General features: G+C 47.8%; 1 protein-coding gene across 7 annotated transcripts in view; it reads right to left on the minus strand.

Annotated features, from left to right (window-relative positions):
* Positions 1-24,227, minus strand: part of NFATC2 (nuclear factor of activated T cells 2) — a 175,140-nt gene that overhangs the window by 149,695 nt on the left and 1,218 nt on the right. For 3 of the 7 annotated variants that reach the window (XM_063659603.1, XM_063659602.1, XM_054467754.2), the window contains exon 1: positions 4,957-5,278. The exons of 2 other annotated variants lie outside the window; for them this stretch is intronic. In XM_063659603.1, coding sequence (XP_063515673.1) covers positions 4,957-5,086 — 130 coding nt within the window. In that variant the 5' untranslated portion in view covers positions 5,087-5,278. Of the gene's footprint in view, positions 1-4,956; positions 5,308-24,227 lie in introns of those variants that run through there. 2 more of the 7 variants (XM_054467752.1, XM_063659605.1) reach the window with 2 other exon arrangements.

Below are 24,227 nucleotides of genomic sequence, written 5' to 3' on the forward strand. Positions count from 1 at the left end.
TTTAAAGGGCTGTGACCTCAAAAGTGTAAGGATCACAGGAATAGACTCTATAAAACAACAAGCAGTGATCAGAAGGAACCAGTTTTCCCTTCTGAAAGGCCGAAGTTGGCATTAAATGCTTTAGCTTGGCAGAATGAAGGAGGGCTGCACCAGACTGTTGAGGCAAAGCAGATGTGAGCACTCCCCACATATTTGTCCCCAACACAGTAACTGGAGATCCGGCATCTCTGGAGGTGCCCAGGGATTCCTAGTACCCACCTGTCTTTCTCAGTGTATTACAAGTTGGGAGAAGTAAGAATCCATTGTATTCACAAGCATGCATAAGGGAATTCAGCTTCTGAACTGTCTGCTGACAGCCAGCACATCTTCCCCCTCCAGGGTGGGATCAGTGGCCCCATCAAGACTCCCACATCCTTGCCCCCTGGGTCTTTCTGTCATTGTGTACTTGGTTGTCTCCTCCACTAGAAAGAAAATTAAGAGTCTTCTTTGTACAACTCTAGTGAATACATTTGAAATCTAGACAGACAAAATGGATAATTTCCCAGAAAGATACAGTTTACAAAAATTGACTCCAGTAGAAAGTGTAAAGAGACCAATTCCCACAGTATAGAGACAGCCATCAAGAAACAACTCCACAAAGAAGCACCAGGTCCAGGCGGCTTCACAGAGGAATTCTATCACAGCTTTAGAGACCAGGGAGTCCCAGGGAGAAATTATTCCTGAGCTTAGAAAAGGAAAGAAACCTGAACCTGATAGCACAAAAAATAGGACAATATGAATATCACTCATGAATACTGAAAAATTCTTAAATATTATCTGATGCCACTACCACCTTAAGAAAATAATATACCAAGTGGAGTCCATACCAAGGATGTTTTCGTATAAAGAAATCTAATAATGTATGCCAACATATTAATAGGTCTACGAAGAATAAGATCATATTTTTCCATAGATGCTAAAAAAGCCTTTGATATAATTCAACTCCCATTTGTAATAAAAACTCTTGGGGATAAAAGAAAGAACTAATACTTCCTTTACATAATTCATACACCTCAATTCTAAAGCCAACACTGGAGTCCTCCTCCAAGGCAAGGATGCCCACTGTCTTCACTATCATGTAACACTCCACTGGAGGTATTAGTTAATGCAATTAGACAAGAGAAAACAACAGAGGCACAATTAGAGGCAGTAGCTCAGAGAGGGCAGGATCTGGGTCTCATTCCCCATTGTGACCCTAGGATCTAACACAGAGGGTGCTCAGTAGCTGAATGAGTAAATAAACAATGGCTCATATTAATTGAACACCTCCATTAACAAAAGCAAGGGTTTACTAAACCACTAGTAACAGATCACATGCTGTGTTGATTTAAATGGGTTAACCTATTCAAGGCAGGTAACTGTCCTATGAGGCAAGTGGTATTATTTCAGCCATTTTACAGATAAGCAGACAGAGGTCCAGAGAGGCTGGATGACTTGCTCAAGATCACCTTGTTGGTAAACAAGGTTTTCAATTCCAGCCCTGCCATGGTCCCAGACACCTTGCTAACTGGTTCGCATGTGTCTCTCACCAAATGAGAGAATGAGGACCCTCACACAATAGTTCAGAACACATGGTATGGAGCAACGCTGCCCATTTTGGGAAAATTACTTTACCTCTCTGTGCCTTAGCGTCCTCCTCCATAAAACAGGGGTGATAATAGTGCCTGCCTGCTAGGGTTGGAGTGGAATCACATGGGCTAATGAACGTCTGCTACACGCTAAACTGTAAATGAGTCCTCCCCAAAATTCCCTAATTTACCTTCACCAATTCTAACAACGTCTGTCCCATTAGCAGTACCTTTCCTTCCTTGGTTTTTGCCAAGCTCGTGCCCAGAGTTAAGGGTAGAACTTTACATGCGTCACCAATATGTTGCCATCTGGGACAAAACTTAATAAAAAGATCAAGGCTAGTGTTCACCCCTGAGGAGTCCCACCATACAGAAGCAAAGAGAGGTGACTGCTATTAACGTCTGGGTGACCCAGAGCCAGATGCACATCTGGGGCAGTTCACATTAGCCTCTCAAAGCTCACCATGTCCCTTCTCTTTTTTTGTCTGGTTTGTTGGTTTGAGACAGGGTTTTGCTCTGTCCCATGGGTTGGAGTGCAGTGGCATGATCACGGCTCAGGGCAGCCTCGAACTCCCGGGGTTAAGAGATTCTCCTACCTAAGGCTCCCAAGTAGCTGGGAAGCTGGGTCTACAGGCATGCGCGACTAGGCTAGGCTAATTGTTTTTTTATTTTTGTTAGAGATGAGGTCTTGCTATGTTGCCCCAGCTGGTCTTGGAAGCCCTGGACTCAAGCGATCTTCCCACCTCAACTTCCCAAAGTGTTGGGATAGCAGGCATGAGCCACCACTCCTGGCCACAGCATCCCTTCTCTTTCTGGGTGCTAACTCTTCTGTGCTGCCTACTTCTCAGCAAAGAGTAAGTGCTTTCCAGATTCCGGAGTATTACTCTGTATTCCTTAAGTGTGGGTTTCATGTAGTAACGCCTTCCAAACAGTTTGAAGAAACTGACAAAAGCTACCTCTACTGGGTAATCAAGGTTAGCATTAATGATAAATGACATGGATAGTATACTTTTGTTTTTTGAGACAGAGTCTCACTCTTGTCGCCCAGGCTGGAGTGCAATGGTGCCACCTGCCTCACTGCAACCTCCACCTACTGGGTTCAAGCAATTCTCCTGCATCATCCTCCTGAGTAGCTGGAATTACAGGCGCCTTCCACCATGCCTGGCTAATTTGTGTATTTTTAGCAGAGTTGGGGTTTCACCATGTTGGCCAGGCTGGTCTTGAACTCCTGACCTCAGGTGATCCACCCGCCTCAGCCTCCCAAAGTGTTGGGATTACAGGCGTGAGCCACCACGCCTGGCTGGATAGTACATACTCTGATATGATGTGATGAGAAGGGGGCTTTATTTTTGTGGCCTTCCTCCCGAAAACCTACAGCCCTAGTCTAATGAACGGACAGTCTACAATACAACCAACACTCCTCCAAACAGTGAAGGTCACAAAAAACATTCCCAATCTGAATAAGGCATAAACCCCAGTTAATAAGGTGTCATATTGGTTCGTTGATTTCAATAAATGCACCATACTAATGTAAAACATTAATAACACGGGGAAACGGGGTATTGGGTATATGGGAACTCTCCGTGCTATCTTTGCAACTTTTCTGTAAATCTGAAACTGTTCCAAAAACTAAAGTTTTTTTTTGAAAAAACAGATTCCAGGGCTTTCATTGTGGTCATTTAGATACCCATCTGGTGGCCACCAAGCACCACTTGCCAAGAAAAACTATAAAAAGTACCTCCCTTCAGATTTGGCTTGGAAACTATTTCCCCGGAAATCCCCCCACCCCACCCGACAAGGAAAATAAAAGCTGATTACCAATCTGGGAGGGGTGTGAGTATTCGTTCCCTGAAAAACATGACTTTAATCTTAATGAACAGAAAGACCACGGATGTTAGTGCGGATCGTTTGCAGATTCTTAATTGTATCTTTTCAAAGCAAAAGATGTCCTCCAGATTGTAACTCTAGAAGACTGGTCTCTTCTGTTGACTAATTATTTCCATCTCCAGCCAAGACACAAAATTATTACTAATGGCCATCTCTGGGTATCCAAGTGAAGAGGATACCCAAAGCTAAAGCAAACCCCTCACCTAAGGTGGCCAGAGAGGACACCGATGGAAGCTAAAACTTCATTATCTGCCTAACACAGTGCTTGTGGGAAACATCAGGCCACCAAGCCTCCTTGACAGGCTTCCTCCACGAGCCAGTAAACACAAGCCCTTCCTACGCACTAGATGTAGGCAAGCCCAGAGTGCGTCTGGAAGCTACTAACAGGCCTGCCCCTGAGCCTTCAACAAGCATTGGCTGGGCTGGGCTAGGCTGTCAAAATCAGGAAGCCTGGTTGGGTTTTTTGTTTTTTCCCAAGACAACCTGCTAACCAGAAATACACAGTGAGGTTGGGCGTGTGGCCTCTTCCCCCTCCTCCTCCTCCTCCCTCTAACGAATGCTCCTGTTAAACACGTGAAGTGACAGATGAGCACTGGGCCCAGCCCGGGGAAGTCCCCAGCCCCCAGCAACTGAGGGCAGTTGGAGGCACAGAGTGACAAAGTTCAGGCAGAAAGAGCCTGTGTCCTTCTGAATCCATGCTGCAGCTGTCCCTCACCCCACCCCATCCCACCACATCCATTAGGACTAAGCTAGAAGATCACTTAATATAGCTCAGACCAGTCCTCTCATGAGTGATAAGTGATGGGTTCAGCAGCAGAACCCAGGGAGGAAATGGGCCGGCCTTATAATACCAAAGGTTTTAACCCTCTCCAGCATCTGACAGACAACCTCTTCCTCAGTTTCAACACAAAGTCCCATCAACCACTGCTCACAGGAGGTGATGGGAGCTGCATGGCTTCACTTCAGTGCCTGGAGGGAAGGAGCGGCCTCCTACCCTTGATAACCGGGTTCAGCTGCGACCCCCCGCTTTTTTTTTTTTTTTTTTTTTGCAACCCCTCCCTGCTAACTCCATTCTTTGCTTCCTCACCTCCTCCCTCCAAAGGCACAGAAATCATGTCCCTTGCCCTTTGACAGCCCAGTCCCAGGCAAGAGGCCAGCAGACAGCACCCGCCCCCAGCCTTGGGACCTGCCTGCCACCTTTTGTTTTGCTGAGAGTGACCCTCAGGGAGCAGTCACGAGCAACCAGAAACTGGTGCCCCTAAGGGGCAAGAGGGAGCCGACCGCCCCCTAAGGGTGGCAGTGGCCACTGACGCCTCCCCTCCCTGGCACCTGGGTAGCGGCACCCTCCCTCCAGGCCCCTTAGGAAGGGGGACAGCTGGAGCCAAGAGGACTCCTGTGCCCAGTCCCCAGGCCTGAGCCCCTGGCGGGCTCAGGGGCCAGGCCAGGGGTAGTCTCCACCGACCTTCGTTCGGATTCAAATACTCATAGTCGAAGAGGATGGAGAAGTCAAGTTCGTCTTGGGGGCTGCCCCCAGGCTCGTGGCCTGGGGCGTCCCCGCCGTCGGGTTGGGGCTGCTGCTCGGGGGCGTTCATGGCGCGAAGGGCAGGAGGGCTGCGGGGGCCGGGGGCGAGGGCGGGCTCGGCTGGCTCTGGGACCCCTCGCAGTGGGGCTGGCGGAGGCGGCTCGAGCGGCGGGGTCCCTTTCCTCGTGGGGACGCACGCCGGGTCCGGGGACGGCGCGCCTGGCGCAGCGGGTCCTGGACGCGCCCGGGGAAGCTGAGCGGCGGCGGCGGCGGCGGCGCGAGCTTCCTGCTCCGGAGGCACCTGTTGCAGCCGGGGGGGGGGGGGGGGGGGGGGGGGGCGTGGAGGCGGGGACAGGGCGGCCAGGCCGGCGGGGGCGGGGCCGCCACCCGGGGACCGGAGGGGAGGGGCGCGCCGCCTGGGCTGGCCGGTGCCGGGAGGAAGGAGGCTACCCGCGGACGTGACCACACTGTCCCGGGCCACGGCTGGGCGCTGGGGCGGCCGCTGTCTCCCACCCTCCACGGGTGAGTGCGACACGCCCTGCGCGAACCAGGGTCTAGACAAGAAAGCTGCCGCCACTAGGACTTTTGCCCTAAGGGACCCACTGGCCCCACACTTTTTCCTGCTTTTCTTCTCCATGGGGTGGAAGGGGGTGTCCACCCTCTTCTATTGCAGACCCGTGTCTCCAGGCGTCTCCGTGTGCCCACGGGGGCGGCATGATTTTCACAGTACTTCAGACACCTGCATGGCCCTGAACTCAACTCCCCAGCGCCTAGGAAGGAATCAGACTGACAGCACTAGTCCCCCTTACAGCTATGCCTCCTGTCCACCTATCACGTGCCAGGTGCTGGGCACCTAGCAGGAGCCAGACACTGTTGCCCTCGGAAGCTCAGGCTCTGGTAGTGGGAGAGGCCTGAAGGAGAGAAACGGGACAAAAAGCATCTCCTTATGGGGCCAGTAGAGAACTCACCAGGGTATGGGATAAAGGTTGGGGAGGCTTTAGTCCCTTGGGTGGTCAAGGAGGACCTCTCTGGGGAGGTGACATTTGAAGGAACCTGATTGATGAGGCAATCTTGGGGAAGTGTGTTCTGGCAGTGAGAACCAAAACACAGAGCCAGAGCTCGAAGGGGCTGGTTGTGCTGGAGGGAGAACGAGGAGTACAGTTCTGATGGGGCGGTTGGCAAGTGACAAACACGCCTGGCTGCTTGTTTAAAGCATGATTCCCAGGCCCCTCCCTGGAGCTTCTGATTCCATAAGTCTGAATACGGACTCGTGAATGTGTATTCTTAATTAAGCACCCAACGTGAGCATTAATGAGCAGGTACATTTGGCAAACACTGCATAAGGACCCAGTAACTAAGGAACACCCACCAATAAAACTCTGCCAGGGGACTCCGCCAACTTAGCTGAAGTTGGAAACAGACTCACAGAGGTAGAAAAGATCGAAACAGTGGTCTTCAACCCTTCCCACATATTAGAATCACCTGGGACACCTTTTTAAACTCCTGTGCGGGGCTGCAATCCAAACCCACTGAAGCAGAATGCCTAAATTTTTTTTTTTTTTTTTTTTGAGACGGAGTCTCGCTCTGTCGCCCAGGCTGGTGTGCTGTGGCACGATCTCGCCTCACTGCAAGCTCCGCCTTCTGGGTTCACGCCATTCTCCTGCCTCAGCCTCCCAAGTAGCTGGGACTACAGGCGCCCGCCACCACACCCGGCTAATTTTTTGTATTTTTAGTAGAGACGGGGTTTCACTGTGTTAGCCAGGAAGGTCTCGATCTCCTGACCTCGTGATCTGCCTGCCTCGGCCTCCCAAAGTGCTGGGATTACAGGTGTGAGCCACTGCGCCTGGCCTGAAATTTTTTTTTTTTAAACTTCAGATGAATCTAAGGTGCAGCCAGTGTTGAGGATGAGAAGATTAGATGAGATCTTAAGATCCTCGTGAGCACAACATCTTGACCTCAAGTGATTCGAATCCTTCCCCATGTGCCAGGAGGAATTGAGGACACGCACTCTTCAGGGGAGCCATCTGAGCTCCATTAAGGGGATTTGTGCCAAGCCATCCATCATTCCACAAATATTTATTGAGCACCTGCCTGGCAGTGCCACAAGATGTTGGGGATGCAACCATCAACAAGCCACATCCTCTCCCTTCATCATGCTTATGCCCTGAAAGCAAAGTAGCACAGTTATGAACAGGGTTTTCGAAATTGCACTCAGACCAGTGGTTCTTAACCCAGACTACACATCAGAATCACCTGGAGAGCTGTTAAAATTTGTGTTCAAATACCTGAGCACCACCAGAGATCGATTTGATCAGAATGTTTGGGGTTGGGACTCGGGCATCAGTATTTTGTAAAAGCTCACCAGATGCTTCCAATGTGTGGCCAGAGATGAGAACCACTTTGGTTTAGACTCAAACTCTATTGCAGGGGCCTGTGGGCTGGCTCAGGACTCATTTCAGAGTCTTGGGCAGCTCCTCCTGGTTGTCAGAGCATAAAGAAATTCCAGCCTTTGTTTCCTAACTATAAGCACTTCTATGCCATGTGTATCCAACAGCATCTTGGGGGTGGCTGATGCATTTAAGTGGAGGAAGGAAGAGTGATGACCCCAGCTAGGATACTTACAGACAGGTATCTAGAAAGAGGTGGATTCTTCTGGGTCTTTATGACAGGGACCCAAGGTCCAGATGATGAAATTTTGGCCAATAAACAAGAAAACCAGACTTCCCTTGTGCTTTAGAAAAGGAGAAAAGCTAGGAATGCCTTCCCACATCCTTTCTCATCCCTCCATCCCATAATTATTAAGTGCCACTAAATCTAGTGGACATTTGTTGATTGTGCCTACCCAGAATAATTCCTCCCTTCTTCTCATAACAGCACCCCAGTGTGTTCCTTGGGGAAACTACTCTAAACATAATCTTGGTAGAGCTATCAACCCAGCTGCCCCACCTTCCCCAAGCAAAGAAGTGGATGAATGACCCAGACTGGGCCAATCAGAGAATTTTATTTCCACTAGCCTGAGATCCACTAAGGCAGGGGCTATGACCACCTCATTCGCAGCTTTATGTGCAATGGATGTGTGGATAAATGGAGGATGGATAAGTAGATGGATTGGTGGAGGTGTGAATGGAAGATGGATGCACGGATGGAAGATGGATGGATGGATAGGGAATGGATAGATGAATGGATGGATGATGGATGGAAGAGTGGATGGAGGGTGGATGGATGGATGGAGGATAAATGGATAAATGGATGAATGAAAGATACATGGATAGATTGATGGAGGATAGATGGATGAATGGATGGATGAAAGAGTGAATGTGTTGCACGGATGAATGGATCCATTAATCAATGGAAGAGTAGATGTTTGCCTGGATGGATGTAGAGTTTGACTCTCCTTAAAATCCTCAGAGTTTTCTTTAAGGGTCCTCCACCCTGAGGCTTACTCTGGCCACCCAATTGCTAGGGCAAGAACCTAAATTCTTACCCAAACTCCACTTCCTCTTCAGATACCCAATGATAAAATGAGATATTAAAGGGAAGATCACTTTGCAACTGACCAAGTGCTACAAAAATTTCAGCCTGAGGCAGGACAGTTCAGGACAGTCTAACTGGCTTCATTGTCCCTCTGAACAGTGGATATATTTTCAAAGCTTCTAGGATTTGGAGTCTGGACTATTGTAGTCAGAGTTCTTTAAAAGGAAGTGGTTCAGACTAGGTGCCAACCCATAAAAGAGTTTCTGCTGGACAGTGGGGAGTAAAAGGGTCTTCTTCCCTAAAGGTTACCTTGAAGGGTGGGAGTTTGGTCTGGGGGAAAGGCATATTTTCAATTCAAAAATAAATAATCGGTGCTCTTAAGAACAAGGTCCAGGAGCAGAATGCATGACCTTTATGCGTCGAGAGTGACTCTGGGAGGTGCAGGGATGGAGGTGGGATGATGGCCTTCACAGGGCACCGCTGTCAACTTTCTCTCTATCCTCTGTCTGACCTCCTTTGGACACCCTGGCCTTTGAGTTTTTCCCCAGCCTCTCCAACCGAAGTGCAACAGAAAGCTAGTGAAGCCACTGAGACTTTGAAACTTCTAGCACACATTGGTACTATTTGACCCTGGCCCAGGAACTCAGCTCCCTTCAACATGCACTTAACACACAGTCTAATTACAGACTGAGATATGTGCCATGAAAGGCAAGGAGAATGTGTTACAGAGCTTATGTCAAGGAAACCTGATGGAGACAGGGAATTCAGATAAGGCTGCCCTAGGGAGGTGATGTTTAAGCTGGGACTGGAAGGTTGGTAGAAGTTAGTTAGGGAATGATGAGGGGAGGTACTAACAGAGTGATGAGGGAGTATGTGTAAAGGCTCTGAGGCAGGAGGAAAGTATGAAATGATGGAGGACCCGAAAGAAGACAGGAGTGGCAGGTGCTCAGGGAAGGATGAGAAGATGGTTTAAGATCAGGCTGGGAGGTAAGTGGGGCCCAGGAGACCATGTTGAGAGTTTGGGACCTGAAAGCAATTGGGAACAACTGGAGAGTGTTAGGCAGCACATGACAGAATCATAGATGAGTTTTTAGATGATGGCTCTGGGTTCTCTGAGGATGAGAAATTGCAAGGGCAAGGGTTGAAGCAGGAGGACCAAGTAGGTGGTTCTTATAGCCATCCAGGCAAGAGATAATGGGGGCGTGGACTACAGAGATAAGTGGTAGCCATAGGAATAAGAAAACGTGGAAGGAATCACAAGACTCACAGACTCTCATCCTTTGCTCCATCTGTGAGTTACCTCTCTTCCTCTTCTAGGCTTCCTTAAAATGGAGCATAATTTGGGTCCACCTGGATAGAAACAGTCAAGAAGCACTGACTCCCGAAATGCCTTGAAGAAGCTCCTCCTACCACCCAGGTGGCTCTGCGTCCCCAGGCTGCTTCAAGATGGCCCTGGAGTTACCCACCACCTACAGCTCTGCCTTCCTTTCCACCTTCTGGTAGAAAGCTCATTTTTATCTACAACCTGGACCTCTCCACAGAAATCCAGGCTTGTACATCCAATGCTGACCCAACATCTCCACTGGGGCATCCAACAGGCACCTCGGTGTGAATGTGTCTGAAACCAAACCCTACGTCTCCAGCTGTTCCTGCCTCACTGTGCCTCAACTCAAGTATTGCTCTGCCTGTAATCCAGTTCTCCAATCAAACACCAAAGAGTGGTTCTTGAGTCCTCGCCTTTTCTCATGCCCACGTGCAAACCCTCAGCAAATGCAGGCAGTTGCACCAAATGTAACCCAAAGCCACCCGTTTCTCACTAACTTCATTGTTCTTCCTCCCACCTCCCAAGAATCCAGGCCTTCATTATTTCTTACTTGGACAACTGCAGAAGCCTCCTCCCTGGACTTGCTACTTCCACTTTTGCCCCTATGTGGAGCAGCCAGAGGGAGCCTTTAAAAAATATACATCTGATAAACCCTCCAGTGGCTTCCCATTAAATTAAAATTAAATGCAAAGCCCTTGGTCTGCAAGGCCCTACATAAGCTACGTCCCACCTGGCTCTCCTTGGGTATCATCTCCTGCCATTCTCCCCTTCTCTTACTCCCTCTGCCAGCCTGATCATCTGCCTGTTCCTTGATAACGCCCACATGACCCCACCCCAGGGCCTTTGTACTTACTGTTCCCTCAGATATTGCCTGGCCACTACCTTACTTTGTTCATTTCACAGTTCAAAAGTCACCTCTTAGAGACCTTCCCTGCCTGTCCTAATAAAAATCGCATCCCCCGGCATTCTCTGTCTCCTCACCCTGCTTCATGTTCCTCATTGCCCTTTCCGCTATGGTGTATTTTATTCGTATGTATATTTCTTTTATTGCCTGTTCCTTTCACTTGGAACAAGGGCAGGGATATTTGTCTGTTTTCTTCCCTGGGATATCTAGGGTTGCCAAGTTTAGCAAATACAAATACAGGACACCCAGTTAAATTTGAATTTTAGACAATGAATGCTTTTCTTAGTAGAAATATGTCCAAAATAGTATGTAGGACAGACATAAACTAAGAAGTTATTCATTGTTTACCTGAAATTCAAATTTAAGTGGACATCCTGTATTTTTATCTGGCAACCCCAGCTATATCCCCAGATCCTAGACTGGTACCCAGTACATGGTAGGTTCTCACTAAAAAGCAGCTGAAGGAATGAATGGAAGAATGGCGCCCAACAGAGCTTCTACCTGGGAGATCAATCAGTGAATAAAACTGCACCACTAGGAGAACCCAAAGTCCCTTCTTTGCTCAGCTTAATGGGACTCAACAGGGATGTCCCGAAATTTAGCAGTGTTTTGTAGCCTTGGCAGCCCAGCCTCTAGCCTGGTTCCAATACCTGTAATTATTTGTAGAGAAATAACATGTCATCTGACTCAATGGCTTCAGGGAAATTCTACCTGCACATGTTGCTTAAAAACAAAAAAGAGCCTGGTAAGGTGGTGCACACCTGTAGTTCCAGCTACCTGGAGACTGAGATGGCAGGATCACTCAAGCCCATGAGTTTGAGACTGCAATGCGTGACAATTGCACCTGTGAAAACCACAGCACTTCAGCCTAGGCAACATAGCAAGACCCCATCTCCAAAACAAGGAGTGAGAGACAGAAAGAAAAAAGACTATTATAAAAGACAATGTTCTGTTATAGAAAATATGTAAATAGGTTCTTGAGGTTTTTTGGTTTTTTTGTTTGTTTGTTTGAGATGGAGTTTCGCTCTTGTTGCCCAGGCTGGAGTGCAACGGTGCAATCTCAGCTCACTGCAACTTCTGCCTCCCAGGTTCAAGCGATTCTCCTGCCTCAGCCTCCCGAATAGCTGGGATTATAGGCATGTGCCACCACACCCAGCTAATTTGAGTTCTTTATAACAAGACTGGTACATTTGAACCCCTTCCACCCCTTCCAGGCTGACTTTCCTGCTGAAGGTCAATGGCATGAAGACATAAATGTTTGACCAAGCCTGGAGTGATCTTGTGATACATTAAAGAACAACCCAGAGCTGGGAGGCCCAGGATCCAAACTGAGTTCTTCCTCTAACTCACTCTGTGACCTTTAAGCAAGACACCTTCAGTGCCTCAGTTTCTCCATCTGTAAAATGGGAAGAGATGAATTAGATAATACCCGAGTTACCATTTCAGCTCTAAAATTCAAGGATTGTTTAACAAGGAAAACCAAGCTAATCTGAGTAGCAGCCGGGGCTCGCTTCATGGGATGCGACAGGCAGAGTCACACAGCATTCCGTACCTGGAACAACCTGTGCTTAGAAGGAACCTGCACTTGGTTGAATGCTCTGCTGTTGACATTTTTTAAATTCTGAATACTTTTTGAACAAGAGGCGATGCATTTTCATTTTGCATAATGCCCTGAAAATTATGCAGCCGGCTCTGATAGTGTACAAGTGCTCCTCAACTTATGGTGGGTGATATCCCGATATACCCACAATACACTGAAAATATTGTTGGGTTGAAAATGCATTTAGGCAGGGCATGGTGGCTCACGTCTATAATCCCAGCACTTTGGGAGGCTGAGGCAGGAGGATGGCCTGAGGCCAGGAGTTTGAGATCAGCCTAGGCAACATAGCAAGATCCCATCTCTATGAAAAATAAAAATACATTAGCCGGGCTCCCATTTGAGCCCAGGAGCTTGAGGCTGCAGTGAGCCATGATCACACCACTGCATTCCAACAGAGTAAGACCCCATGTCTAAAAAATAATAATAATAGGCCAAGCGTGGTGGCTCATGCATGCCTGTAATCCCAGCACTTTGGGAAGCCAAGGCGGGCGGATCACCTAAGGTCAGGAGTTCGAGACCAGCCTGGTCAATGCGGTGAAACCCCATCTCTACTATAAATACAAAAATTAGCCAGGCATGGTGGTGGGCACCTGTAATTCTAGCTACTCAGGAGGCTGAGGCAGGAGAATCGCTTGAACCTGGGAGGTGGAGGTTGCAGTGAGCCAAGATTGTGCCATTGTACTCCAGCCTGGGTGACAAGAGCGAAACTCCATCTCAAAAAATAATAATAATAATAATAAATAAAAAGAAAATGCATTTAATATGCTTAACCTACTGAACACCACAGCTTAGTCTAGCCTACCTTAAACATGCTCAGAACATTTACAGTCACCTACACAACTGATTTTGGGCAAAATCACCCAACACAAAGACTACTTTATAATGAGGTGTTGAATATCTTCTGTAATTTATTGAATACTATACTGAAAGAGAAAAACAGAATGGTTTATGGGTACCCAAAGTACAGTTTCTACTGAACTCATATCGCTTTCACACCGTCATAAAGAAAACCTAAGTCAAACATCATAAGTCAGGGACCATCTGTATAACACATAAGTCACAAATTTTCATCATGAACTCCATGTCTTAACAACCTCCCATTATAATAAAACACTGCTTATAAAAGGCAAGCATTGAAACGTTTTAAGTCGGATTCAGAAAGTGGGAACATTCTTTACCAGACTCCAGAAACAATCTCCCTTCAACGGAAGCATTCCCTGGGACTCACGATCACTCTAGGTGTTAATATATAACTCATACACAGATGCATTTGACTCCAGCAGGGCTGGCACTAAGGTGAGGCAAGAGAGGTAAAATGAAAGAGGGCACCAAAAACTCAGTAATTAGATAAATTATATCTTCACACCATGTTTTAAAACATCAAAATGAATGTAAAAAAAATCCTTGCCGAACAAGCTATTATAATTTTAATAAAGACAGGGTCAGTAACAGTCCACGTGAGCCACGCTGCACCCTAAGGCCAAAGGGAAAATGAGTAATGTTGATCTTGTCTTTATTTAACATTTTTATTTATTTATTTTTTTGAGACAGGGTCCCACTCAGTCACCCAGGATGGAGTGCAGTGGCGACAGCATGGCTCACTGCAGCTTCAACCTCCTCAGCTCAGAGGATCCGTTCACCTCAGCCTCCTAGTAGCTGGGGCTACAGGCTCCTGCCACCATGCCCTGCTATTTTTTTTCTTTTTTTTTTTTTTTTTTCTGGAGATACAAGGTCTCACTATGTTGCCTAGGTTGGTCTCAAATTCCTGGGCTCAAGCTACCGCATCTGGCCTTTTTAAAAAAAGTTTATCATGGAGTTTTGGCATTAATTTTGTTTTAAAAATATTATATTAGGTCGGGCACAGTGGCTCATGCCTATAATCCCAGCACATTGGGAGGCCAAGGTGGGTACATCATGAGGTCAGTAGGTCAAGACCATCCTGGCTAACACGTTGAAACCCCGTCTCTACTAAAAATACAAAAAACTAGCCGGGCGTGGTGGCGGGCGCCTGTAGTCCCAGCTACTTGGGAGGCTGAGGCAGGAGAATGGCATGAACCTGGGAGGCAGAGCTTGCAGTGAGCTGAGATCATGCCACTGCACTCCAGCCTGGGCGACAGAGCAAGGCTCCATCTCCAAAAAAAAAAAAAAAATTTATATTAAAATATGGTTCATCCTGGGCTCACGCCTGTAATCCCAGCATTTTGGGAGGCCAAGGTGGGAGGATCACTTGAGCCCAGGAGTTCAAGACCAGCCTGGGCAACATAGTGACACCCCATCTTTATGAAGCTGAAACAGGAGGATGGCTTGAGCCCAGGAGGCCGACGCTGCAGTGAGCCGTGTTCGTGCCACTGCACTCCAGCCCAGGTGACAGAGCAAGTACCTGTCTCAAATATATATACATTTCATATACATATGTGTGTTTGTGTGTGTGTGTACATATATATATACATATAGTTCATCCTGATTACTGAATTTCTTGCATTTTGCTCCCCCAAATGCCTCATTGGCTTCCTCATGCTCTTGCAAAGCCATTTGTAGGGATGAGCTCCTTATAGATTAAGAAAATAAGACAGTTTCAAACCTGACTTGTACTCCAATCTATCGTCTCCTACGGAGTCTTTTAAAGCCTGAAGAGGACTTCTCTGTTGTGAGAAAACTATTTTCCAAGAGGGGATTGCAGCAAAAGGCCGTTAGTTGAATATGCCACCCTCCCACTGGGCAGGCACTGATGGCCATCGGTACCTCATAAGACAGCAGGGTTCTACTAAAAGCCAGCACCCAAATCCACATGTGGACTGTAGGAAGATGCCCCATTTGACAGCAGTAGAAGTCACAGGTCTGTAGGAGCTCCGCCAAGTCCATCCTGCAGGCATATTATGTTTGGCCTGCCCAGTAATTTCTTTTTAATCTGAACTAACATTTTTATTTTTTTTAATTTTATATTAAGTTCTGGGATACATGTGCAGGACGTGCAGGTTTGTTACATCGGTAAACATGTGTCATGGTGGTTTGCTGCACCCATCAACTAGGTACTAAGCCCCACATGCATTAGCTATTTATCCTGATGCTCTCCCTCCCGCACCTTCCCGGCAAGGCCCCAGTGCTTGTTGTTCCCCTCCCTGTGTCCATGTCGAGCTAACATTTTTAAATTGGAAGATTTCACAGAAAAATCCAAATTTCCAACTTCTAAAAAAAGAAGGCAGGCAGATCCGACCACTCCAGGCCTGCATTCCCGTATGGACCAATCGGCTGGAGGTGAGTAGAGGCTGTTCCCTGGGGACGCCCCCCTCAGTTTGCCCCAGCCCCCACCTGGCTTCCTCATTCATTTGTGCCACCTGCCGGGAGCCTGTGAGCTTGAGCACCTGGGCTGCAGGTTCTTGATTCCTTCCACCTGGTCCCTGCACAACTACATTGCCCTGGTTTTGTTTCTCCTCTTTGTTCCTTGCTTTCTAGCACGTTCCCCTCTGTCTTGGGTAACAACGTTTAGAAGGAGGGCAGGCATGCCGGGCGCGGTGGCTCACGCCTGTAATCCCAGCATTTTGGGAGGCCGAGGCGAGTGGATCACGAGGTCAGGAGATCGAGACCATCCTGGCTAACACGGTGAAACCCCGTCTCTACTAAAAATACAAAAAATTAGCCGGGCGTGGTGGCAGGTGCCTGTAGTCCCAGCTACTCGGGAGGCTGAGGCAGGAGAATGGCATGAACCCGGAAGGCGGAGCTTGCAGTGAGCCGAGATCATGCCACTGCACTCCAGCCTGGGCGACAGAGCAAGACTCCAACTCAAAAAAAAAAAAAAAGAAGGAGGGCAGGCTCAGTAAACCTGCCTCCCCCTTAAACGACGGTCCTTGATCTTAACTGAACAGGAGATGCCGCCATCCCTCTGCCAGGGAGGCTCCATCTTCTACCAAGGTAGAACCTCAAGGGGCAGGGTGGGTAGGGCTGGTTCATTAGGGGATAGAGTGTTGGTTAATATCTGCCCATCCCCACAATCATTTCTCCCTCAATGTACCTGTCACTGTCGGCCCACTGACCCCCTCGGTCACCCAGGCTGTCTTCCCCTGTATGCCCCAAGATCATTTCTCTCTCCATTCTCTTCCCTGCCATATTCTTTGCAGACTCAAACATCTGTGCCGATTTCCTAATCTTTGAAGTCAGGGAGTGATGAGGACAAGCTGGCTGACTCAGAGGTACCCATCATCAGCTCCCATCCGCACAACCAAACCCTGGAGCACACACCCCCACCGCCTCCAAAAAAGCACAGGACATCGGCTGTTCTCTCCCTCTTTTGCTTCTCCATCAACACAATCACTAGACCTCACCTAAGCTCATAGTCACTTAGCTTATAAATGACTTCCTATGTCTCCGCCAACTTCACAAAAACACCTCTATCTGACTTTCAAATGCAAACGGGCATGTCTCATAGACACTGGATTTTTCTCCCCACCACTTCGCCAGGAGCCCTGCGTCTGTTAGACTCTCCACAAGCACCTCTGGACTCAGTGGCTCAGTGATTGAAGTGGGTCATTAGGACCCTACAGAAAAGACCCCAGAGGCTTGGTAGAAAGTGGATTTGTCCCTATCAGGAACTCCTGAAAGTTATTGAGCTGGAGGAAAGAAATAAATTGAATTTAAAACAATAGTAAAAATGGAAGCTAACAGGAACTGACCACTTTGTCTTTGCTGAGAGCTTCACAGACACAATTTCCTTTCAACCTTAAAGTACCCCCATGTGTAAGAATTACTAATAGCCCACTTTTCAGTTAAGGAAATGAGGGCGTACAGCAGGTTGTGATGTGACTTGCGAAGTCACACGTGCACCATGAAAATGGTTTTGTCTCGCACGAGTCTGATACTCATTACTGAGTCATGCTATTCCTAGGTAATTAGCTAAGGGTGGATTTGCCGAGGGACATTTTTGGATCAAGATGAAACCCCGAAAAGTCTCATGACTGCCAGTGATAGCGGAGGGTGGAGGAGGAGCTGACGAGGGGAATCCAGGCGGGGCTGACAAGAAAGCACATCTGAAGTGGTTCGAATATTCACAGGATTGATGGCATCTACCCCTAGGTACCAAAGCCAGGGACCATCCCTGTGGAACCCTGGGGCTCGAGGGAACACAGTTTGAGAACTCTAAAGGAGAACGCTCTATGGACTGGGAGGCACTGCTTCTGAGCACCTCTCCTGCCCCACACTCGCCCCAGCCATCTTCATCTCCTGCCTGGGCCACTGCAGCAGCCTCCTGTCTGCCTGCCTAGTATTCACTCTTACCTGGCTAGAGGCTGGTCTCCCCTTAATGGGCAGTACGACCATTTGAAAAGATTCATTAGACCAACACCACTGCTGCTGAACATTCCCCCAGGGGCTCCTGATTACCCCAGGAATGAACTTCAGACTCCTTACAAGATCCTATGTGGGCCGGGTGCAGTGGCTCACACCTGTAATCCCAGCACTTTGGGAGGCTGAGTCAGGCGGATCACAAGGTCAGGAGATCGAGACCACCCTGGCTAACACAGTGAAACCCTGTCTCTGTTAAAAATACAAAAAATTAGCCAGGCATGGTGGCACACGCCTGTAGTCCCAGCTACTCGGGAGGCTGAGGCAGGAGAATTGCTTGAACCAGGGAGGTGGAGGTTGCAGTGAGCCGAGATCGCCACCACTGCACTCTAGCCTGGGCGACAGAGCAAGACTCCGTCTCAAAAAAAAAAAAAAAAAAAAAAAGATCCTACGTGATCCTGTCCCACGATCTTGTCTCCATCATCATGTTCCCCCTGCCCCTTCTGGTTCAGCCCCACTGGGCTCCTTGCTGTTCACTGAGCATCCCGAGCACAGGCCTCTCCTCAGGGCCTTTGCACACATCACTCATTCTGGCTGGAACGCTCTTCCCCCAGACATCTTACAGGCGGATTCCTCACCATTCAGGGGTCAACCAAAAAAAAGATACCGCCTTAGAGAGGAAGGGCCATCCGGCCTGAATGAGGAATCCTACTCTTGTAGATTGAATCGTCCCTCCCCACCCTACCAAAAAAATGTATTCAAGTCCTAACTCTAGGTCCTGTGAATGGGACCTTATTCGAAAATAGTGTCTTTGCAGATGTAATCAAGTTCAGATGAAGTCATACTACACTTAAAGGGGTCCAGGCCAATGACGGCTGCCCCCGTGAGAAGAGGAATCGACACACATGAACTTGGGAAGAAGGTCACATGAAGACAGAGGCAGAGATGGGAGTGACACAGCCACAGGCCACAGAGGGCCAAGGGTCTCCAGGAGCCACTGGAAGCTGGGAGAGACAAAGAAGGGTTTCCTCCTAGAGCCTTCAGAGAGAGCATGGCCCTATGACACCTTGATTCAAACTTCCGGCCTCTAGAACTATGAGAGAATAAATGTGTATTGTTTAAAGCCATTCAATTTATGGTCATTTGTTACAGCAGCCACTGGAAACTAATACACCCACCCACTCACCAGACACACACACACCCCAAGTCATTCGCAACTCCATTCTCCTTTTAACAATAACAGTGACCTTTTGACTTCCTTTGGTCCCTGGTCCTTAACGGCATCTGAAGTCATCCTGGCTATTTCCTGGCAAGCCTCATGAGGGCATGCTCTGTATCTGCCTCATTCACCGCTGAATCCCCAGCATCTTGGAAAGTACCCGGTACATGATAGATCCCTAAGCATCTTGATGAAAACACATTAAATGGTCAAGGGGGCATCTAAGAGGAGATGGAAATTGGGCTGGGCCTTCAAGAAAGATGTGAAGGAAAGGAGAGAAACCCAGATAGGGAGCCTCGCTCAAGCACAGGCAAAGAGAGGGACCAAGAGTGCCCGTGAGGAGGAGTGATAGCACAGGCAAAGGCCGGCATGGAAAGCAGCAATTTTGCTGGAGGTCGGAGCCCTGGAGTGTCAGAGGAAAGAAACACCCAGCTGGGCTTCAGCCACCCAGAGAAGCTCTTAGGAAAGGAGCCCTGGATAGGTCCATTGTGATAGAGAGCCAGAGGGAGGGGAAGGGGGCTGCTAAGAGTCATTGCATGGCGCAGAAAGTCAAGCAGGAAGGGAAGAGATTCCGCTGACTCCAGACTTTGTGGCGGGCTGGCTCCTTTAGGGGGCTGGGGCCTTCCTCTTCAGCTCATCTTGGCTGAATAGTCCCGCTGCAGGAAGCAGTAAAGACTGGACCATGGAGCCCTCAAAAACCAAGCTTTTGGCATCAGCCAGGCCCAGGGCTGCCCCATAAAATGCCTTGACCACTCCCTGTGTTCTCTAAAAGGAGGGTCCTATTCTATACCAAGCTCTCAGGGTTTTTTGGGTGTGTGTGAGAATCCAATGAGATAATATCTGTAAAGTGGCTGGCCTTAGGGTACATGTCCATTAGGGAAAAGATGATCGCCCTATTGTTATTATTATTCAGCATTACAGTCAGGGAGCAGCAGGGGTGTGGGTTTGAATCCAAGCTCTACCACTCGCTAGGGCTGTGACCCTGGTGAGTGACTGTATCTCCCTGTACAAAATGGGGAGGACTGGAGAGAGGATGCTTGAGGTGGCACATGAAGGGCCTTGGCATGGTGCCTGGCACACGGTTGACACTCAGTGAGTGGTAGCTGCTGTCATTGTCATTGTCATTTGTGGCTTGTTGCTGTTATTGGGGGCTTATTTATTCCAGACAACAAGAGGAATGTGAGTACCTGTTGGGTGGCCCAGGAGAAATCCTACTGAGGTCACCAGCTCCGGCTGGGACAATGTGGAAGTCAAAAGGTCACTATCATTGTTAAAATGAAGCAGAAGAGAGTGAGACACAATGAGAGTGTGGTCCTTCAGCTTGTCCAAATGCTGTGGTCCTAACAAGCCACAGAACTTCTCCTGTGCTGCACTCATTCCTAACTCATTCATTCATCCATCCATTTAACCAAAAGAATTACTGAGCACCTACTAAGTGCCAGGCACTCTCCTAGCACTGAAGATACAGTGGTGACCAAGACAGGTGTGGTTTCTGGTTCCTGGAGTTCAAATCTGTTGGAGGACATGGACAAATAGTCAGATAATTACCATCAGTGTGATTAGTACCAGGATGCAAGCAGCACAGGACAGAGGCCAGCAGAGCCCAGAGGAGGCCTCCCATCCAGGCTGTGTAGTCAGAGATTCTCAAATTCCTGTTCTAGCAAAGGAACAAAAATAGGAACCTGGCCGGCCATGGTGGCTCATGCCTGTAAACTCAGCACTTTGGGAGGCCAAGATGGGAGTATTACTTGAGCCCAGGAATTCAAGACCAGCCTGGGAATCATAGGAAGACCCCATTTCTACAAACAATTTAAAAAGTTAGCCAGATATGGTGGTGCACACCTCCAGTCCCAGCTACCCAGCAGGCTGAGGTGGGAAGATTGCTTGAGCCCAGGAGGTCAAGGCTACAGGGAGCCATGATCACACCACTGCACTCCATCCTGGGCAACAGAGTGAGACCCTGTCTCAAAAATAAAAAAATAGAAACTTGACAGGCTTCTTCCAGTCAGGAAGTATAAATAATCAGTCATTTACATATTAAGTGTGAGTTATCCAATGAGAAAACGCATGAGAAAGTATTTAGTAATTGGATTTAGGCATTGGTTTTTTTTGGCGGGGGGCTAGGTAAATGTTGAAATAATAAATTATATAATAGTAATGACAGCAATTATTTTTTGAATGGGTACTTTCAGGATTATATTGTTTATTAAAGGATTGAGAACTTCCATAGATTATTTGCTGTTTCCCCTGCTTCCTACCACCCTCCAAAGACTTCTACTGCCTGGGACCCTCCCCACAATTCAGCAAATAAATAGTTAAAGCCTGGCCCAGCAGAGAAGTATCTAGGGACCCTGCTCCTATGGTTCTGATTGGTTTGTATCTGGTTGTTACATTTATTAAATATTATTCTGGGTAATATTAATATCACTCATAACATGGGGAAATTGAGGCACAAGTGAAGTAACTCATACAAGTGGCCAAGATTTGAACCTCTGATTCAGACCTCAAGCTGTTAACCTCTTGGATAGCAGCAATGTTACCTGGGCCCCAGTGGAGACTCACAGAAATAGGAGACCCGATCCCTGGCCTCAGGGGGCTTGTAATCAAGCCAAAGAAAGTTCTTAATAAAGTTAGTCAGGGGAGTGTCTAGTGAACGTGTGATTCTCTCTGGAGTCTGAGAAGAGAGGCTTGCAAGCTGGAGGGGCTTCCTGGATGAAGGGCCATCTGGGTAGCAAGGGAAAGACTAGCCAGGAGGAGGGGTCCCTGGGAGGGGCTCTCAGTACAGAAAGCGGCATGGGCTTTGGAGCTGCCACACTGGCTGGCTGAGGACTTTCTTCTTCTACTAAGAGTGGAAGCCTTGTGCTTTCATTTTCCTGAGGGAAGTCAAAGCATGGAGCCCTCGCTAACGCACAAATCAGCTGCTGCCTCAGTTTCACCATCTCTAGCAATAAGACTTATACCCTCCACATCCTCCCATATGTCTCTTTCCCTTCCAGCATATGTCAGGGAACAACGTGGTATTGGGGAAAGATCCCAGAACCAGGATCTTGTCCCACCTCGGTCACCTCATCTGTCAAATGGTATAAAAAATTATGATGATGTTAGTGAGTTTCGGAGACAGCAGAGCATATGGTGAAGAGCCTGGGTTCAAATTAAGGCTCTACCACTTTCTTCCTGGGTAACACTTGGCCCATTGCCACACATCTCTGTGCCCAACCCCTCCTCCAGGAAGGAGACCATGATTGCAGTACTTATCATCTACAGTGTTATAACAATTAAAAGGCTTAATGCTTGAAGAGCACTTAGCCCCTTGTCCTACTCCAGTCAATGATAAATTTATGTTTGCTGTCACCATCTAGGGCAGGAATTGAGCACTCACTGTGTGCCAGGCACTGTGCTCCTTATCTGCTATGTGACCTTGGGCAAAGCTGGATCTCACTATCCTCAACTGTCAGACAATACCATTTGGTGTGTGTTTACTGCATGTTAAGCACAGAGCTGAGCGTTTTACATGCATCATTTCATACGATGCTCTTGACAATCCGATGAAGTTGATACTATCATTATTCCTTTTTGCAAATGAGAAAATTGAGGCTTCACAAGCCAAGATCTTAACCCTATCTGTGTCATTATAAAGTTCCAGTAAGTTTAAAAGTACTTTGGAAAGTAGAAAGTACTGCATCTCTTCAAAGAATGTTTACTGTCAAATCCAGTTTCTCCACAGCCTCAGTTTATTGTTTTGCATCTTTAGTATAACAGGATTTGCAGCTAATATTTATGGATCATTGACTATGAGCAAGACACCATTTTCGGTGACTTATCTGTTTTACCTCATTGAATCTCATAACAACCCTGGAAGAGAGACATAATTATTGGCTCCATTTTACAGATGAGAAAAGTGTGGCACGGAGAAGTTAAGTCACTTGCCCAAGATCACACAGTTGTGATGTGGCCAAGCAGAAATTCTAATGCAAGCAGAAGGCAGGGAGTCCGGGTTCAGGAGAGAACAAAGCTCACCCTGGGTTTGTTTATTCCTGAAATACTTTCCATCATCTCACTTCAGATAAAACTGAACACACCTCTTGCAGATCTTCAGTTTTTCGCAGGGCCAATGCTGCTTTCTGTGCAGAAAGTTTGGAATTTTTTTAAATGCAAATATTTCTCTTCTCTATTTAATGACCCCACCCATTGGGTGGGATATTGGGCTTTCCCTCAAGAGACCACTGTGCAGGGCATAGCCGGAGCATTTGGATCAGCCTGTGTCAAGCCAGTTGTCTCTGATGCCCGGAACTGCATTCTATGTGCCCAGTTGCCTTGGCAGACCAAGTGTGGTTCGCCTGGAACAATCTGGAGCCCTTGTCTCCCACATGTACACACACACACACACACTGGTGTGCACACACCCACAATCCCTGCACGCATGAGCGTGGGCTGGGGAGGGTAGCTATTGAACATGCACACACAAAATACACACACTTTGAAACCTTAGCAGAACTAGCTCACACACCTGGGGCACAGAGTTAGCAGCCTCAATAAAATTCGAGGCTTGTGTTAGATCACACAGTAAAACAGAAGCCCAGTTTCTCATCCAAGTTCTTTTTCTCTCTCTCTCTTTCCAAATAGAGCTAAATTTGGCATTAGGCTGACCTCCACCCCCACCACGAGAACATCAAACACCCGGTTTCAGTATTTATGACAGTAAAAACCCTTTCTCGCCCTTAATATATCTGTCATCTGTCTGAGAGCATTGCTTTTACAGATGATACGATATCAGTAAATTTTTTTTGTCATTATGTCATAGGCTTGACCACTAGGAGAGGACAGGATAAACAGGTACCCGTTAAAACGTTCGAAGTCCTGGCAGGGTCTTGCTTTCAAAAGCACAGCTCAGCTAAAAATATGTGTCATTGAGGTCTGCCGTGGCAAAGCACACCGTTTACCTAACCCAAGGCATTTGGCTTCAATCTAGTTTAAAAAAAAGAAAAGAAAAGAAAGAAAAAGAAAAGGAAGAAAGAAAGAAAAAGCCTCTCAGGTTTATTTACTGAAATTATCATTTCTCCCCCCCCCCACCCCCCGAACTTTAATCAGCCACGCAAAGCACAAAACCTACATTCAACTCCGATTTTATGACACGAGGCTAACTCCTCCTCCGCGAATTTATTTCACTTAACTCTCGAAGCCCTTCCCACTTGGCAGCCAGGCCCCGCAGCCCCCAACGCAGTGCTCCCCTCTGAAACACACAACGCTTTGCCCATTTCCACTTTTAAAGACCGATTCGTTATTATGGAGCCAAAGCCCCTCCGCAATCCCGACCAGATGGGACATTTTCATATCTTATGCTCCTTATAGTTAACCCCCTCCCATAAGATCCAAGTGGTGTGATACCAGGACTAAATCCAAGAGAAGGGGGAAAGAA

Source organism: Pongo pygmaeus, chromosome 21, assembly GCF_028885625.2.
Source record: "Pongo pygmaeus isolate AG05252 chromosome 21, NHGRI_mPonPyg2-v2.0_pri, whole genome shotgun sequence".
NCBI classification, from domain to species: Eukaryota; Metazoa; Chordata; class Mammalia; order Primates; family Hominidae; genus Pongo; species Pongo pygmaeus.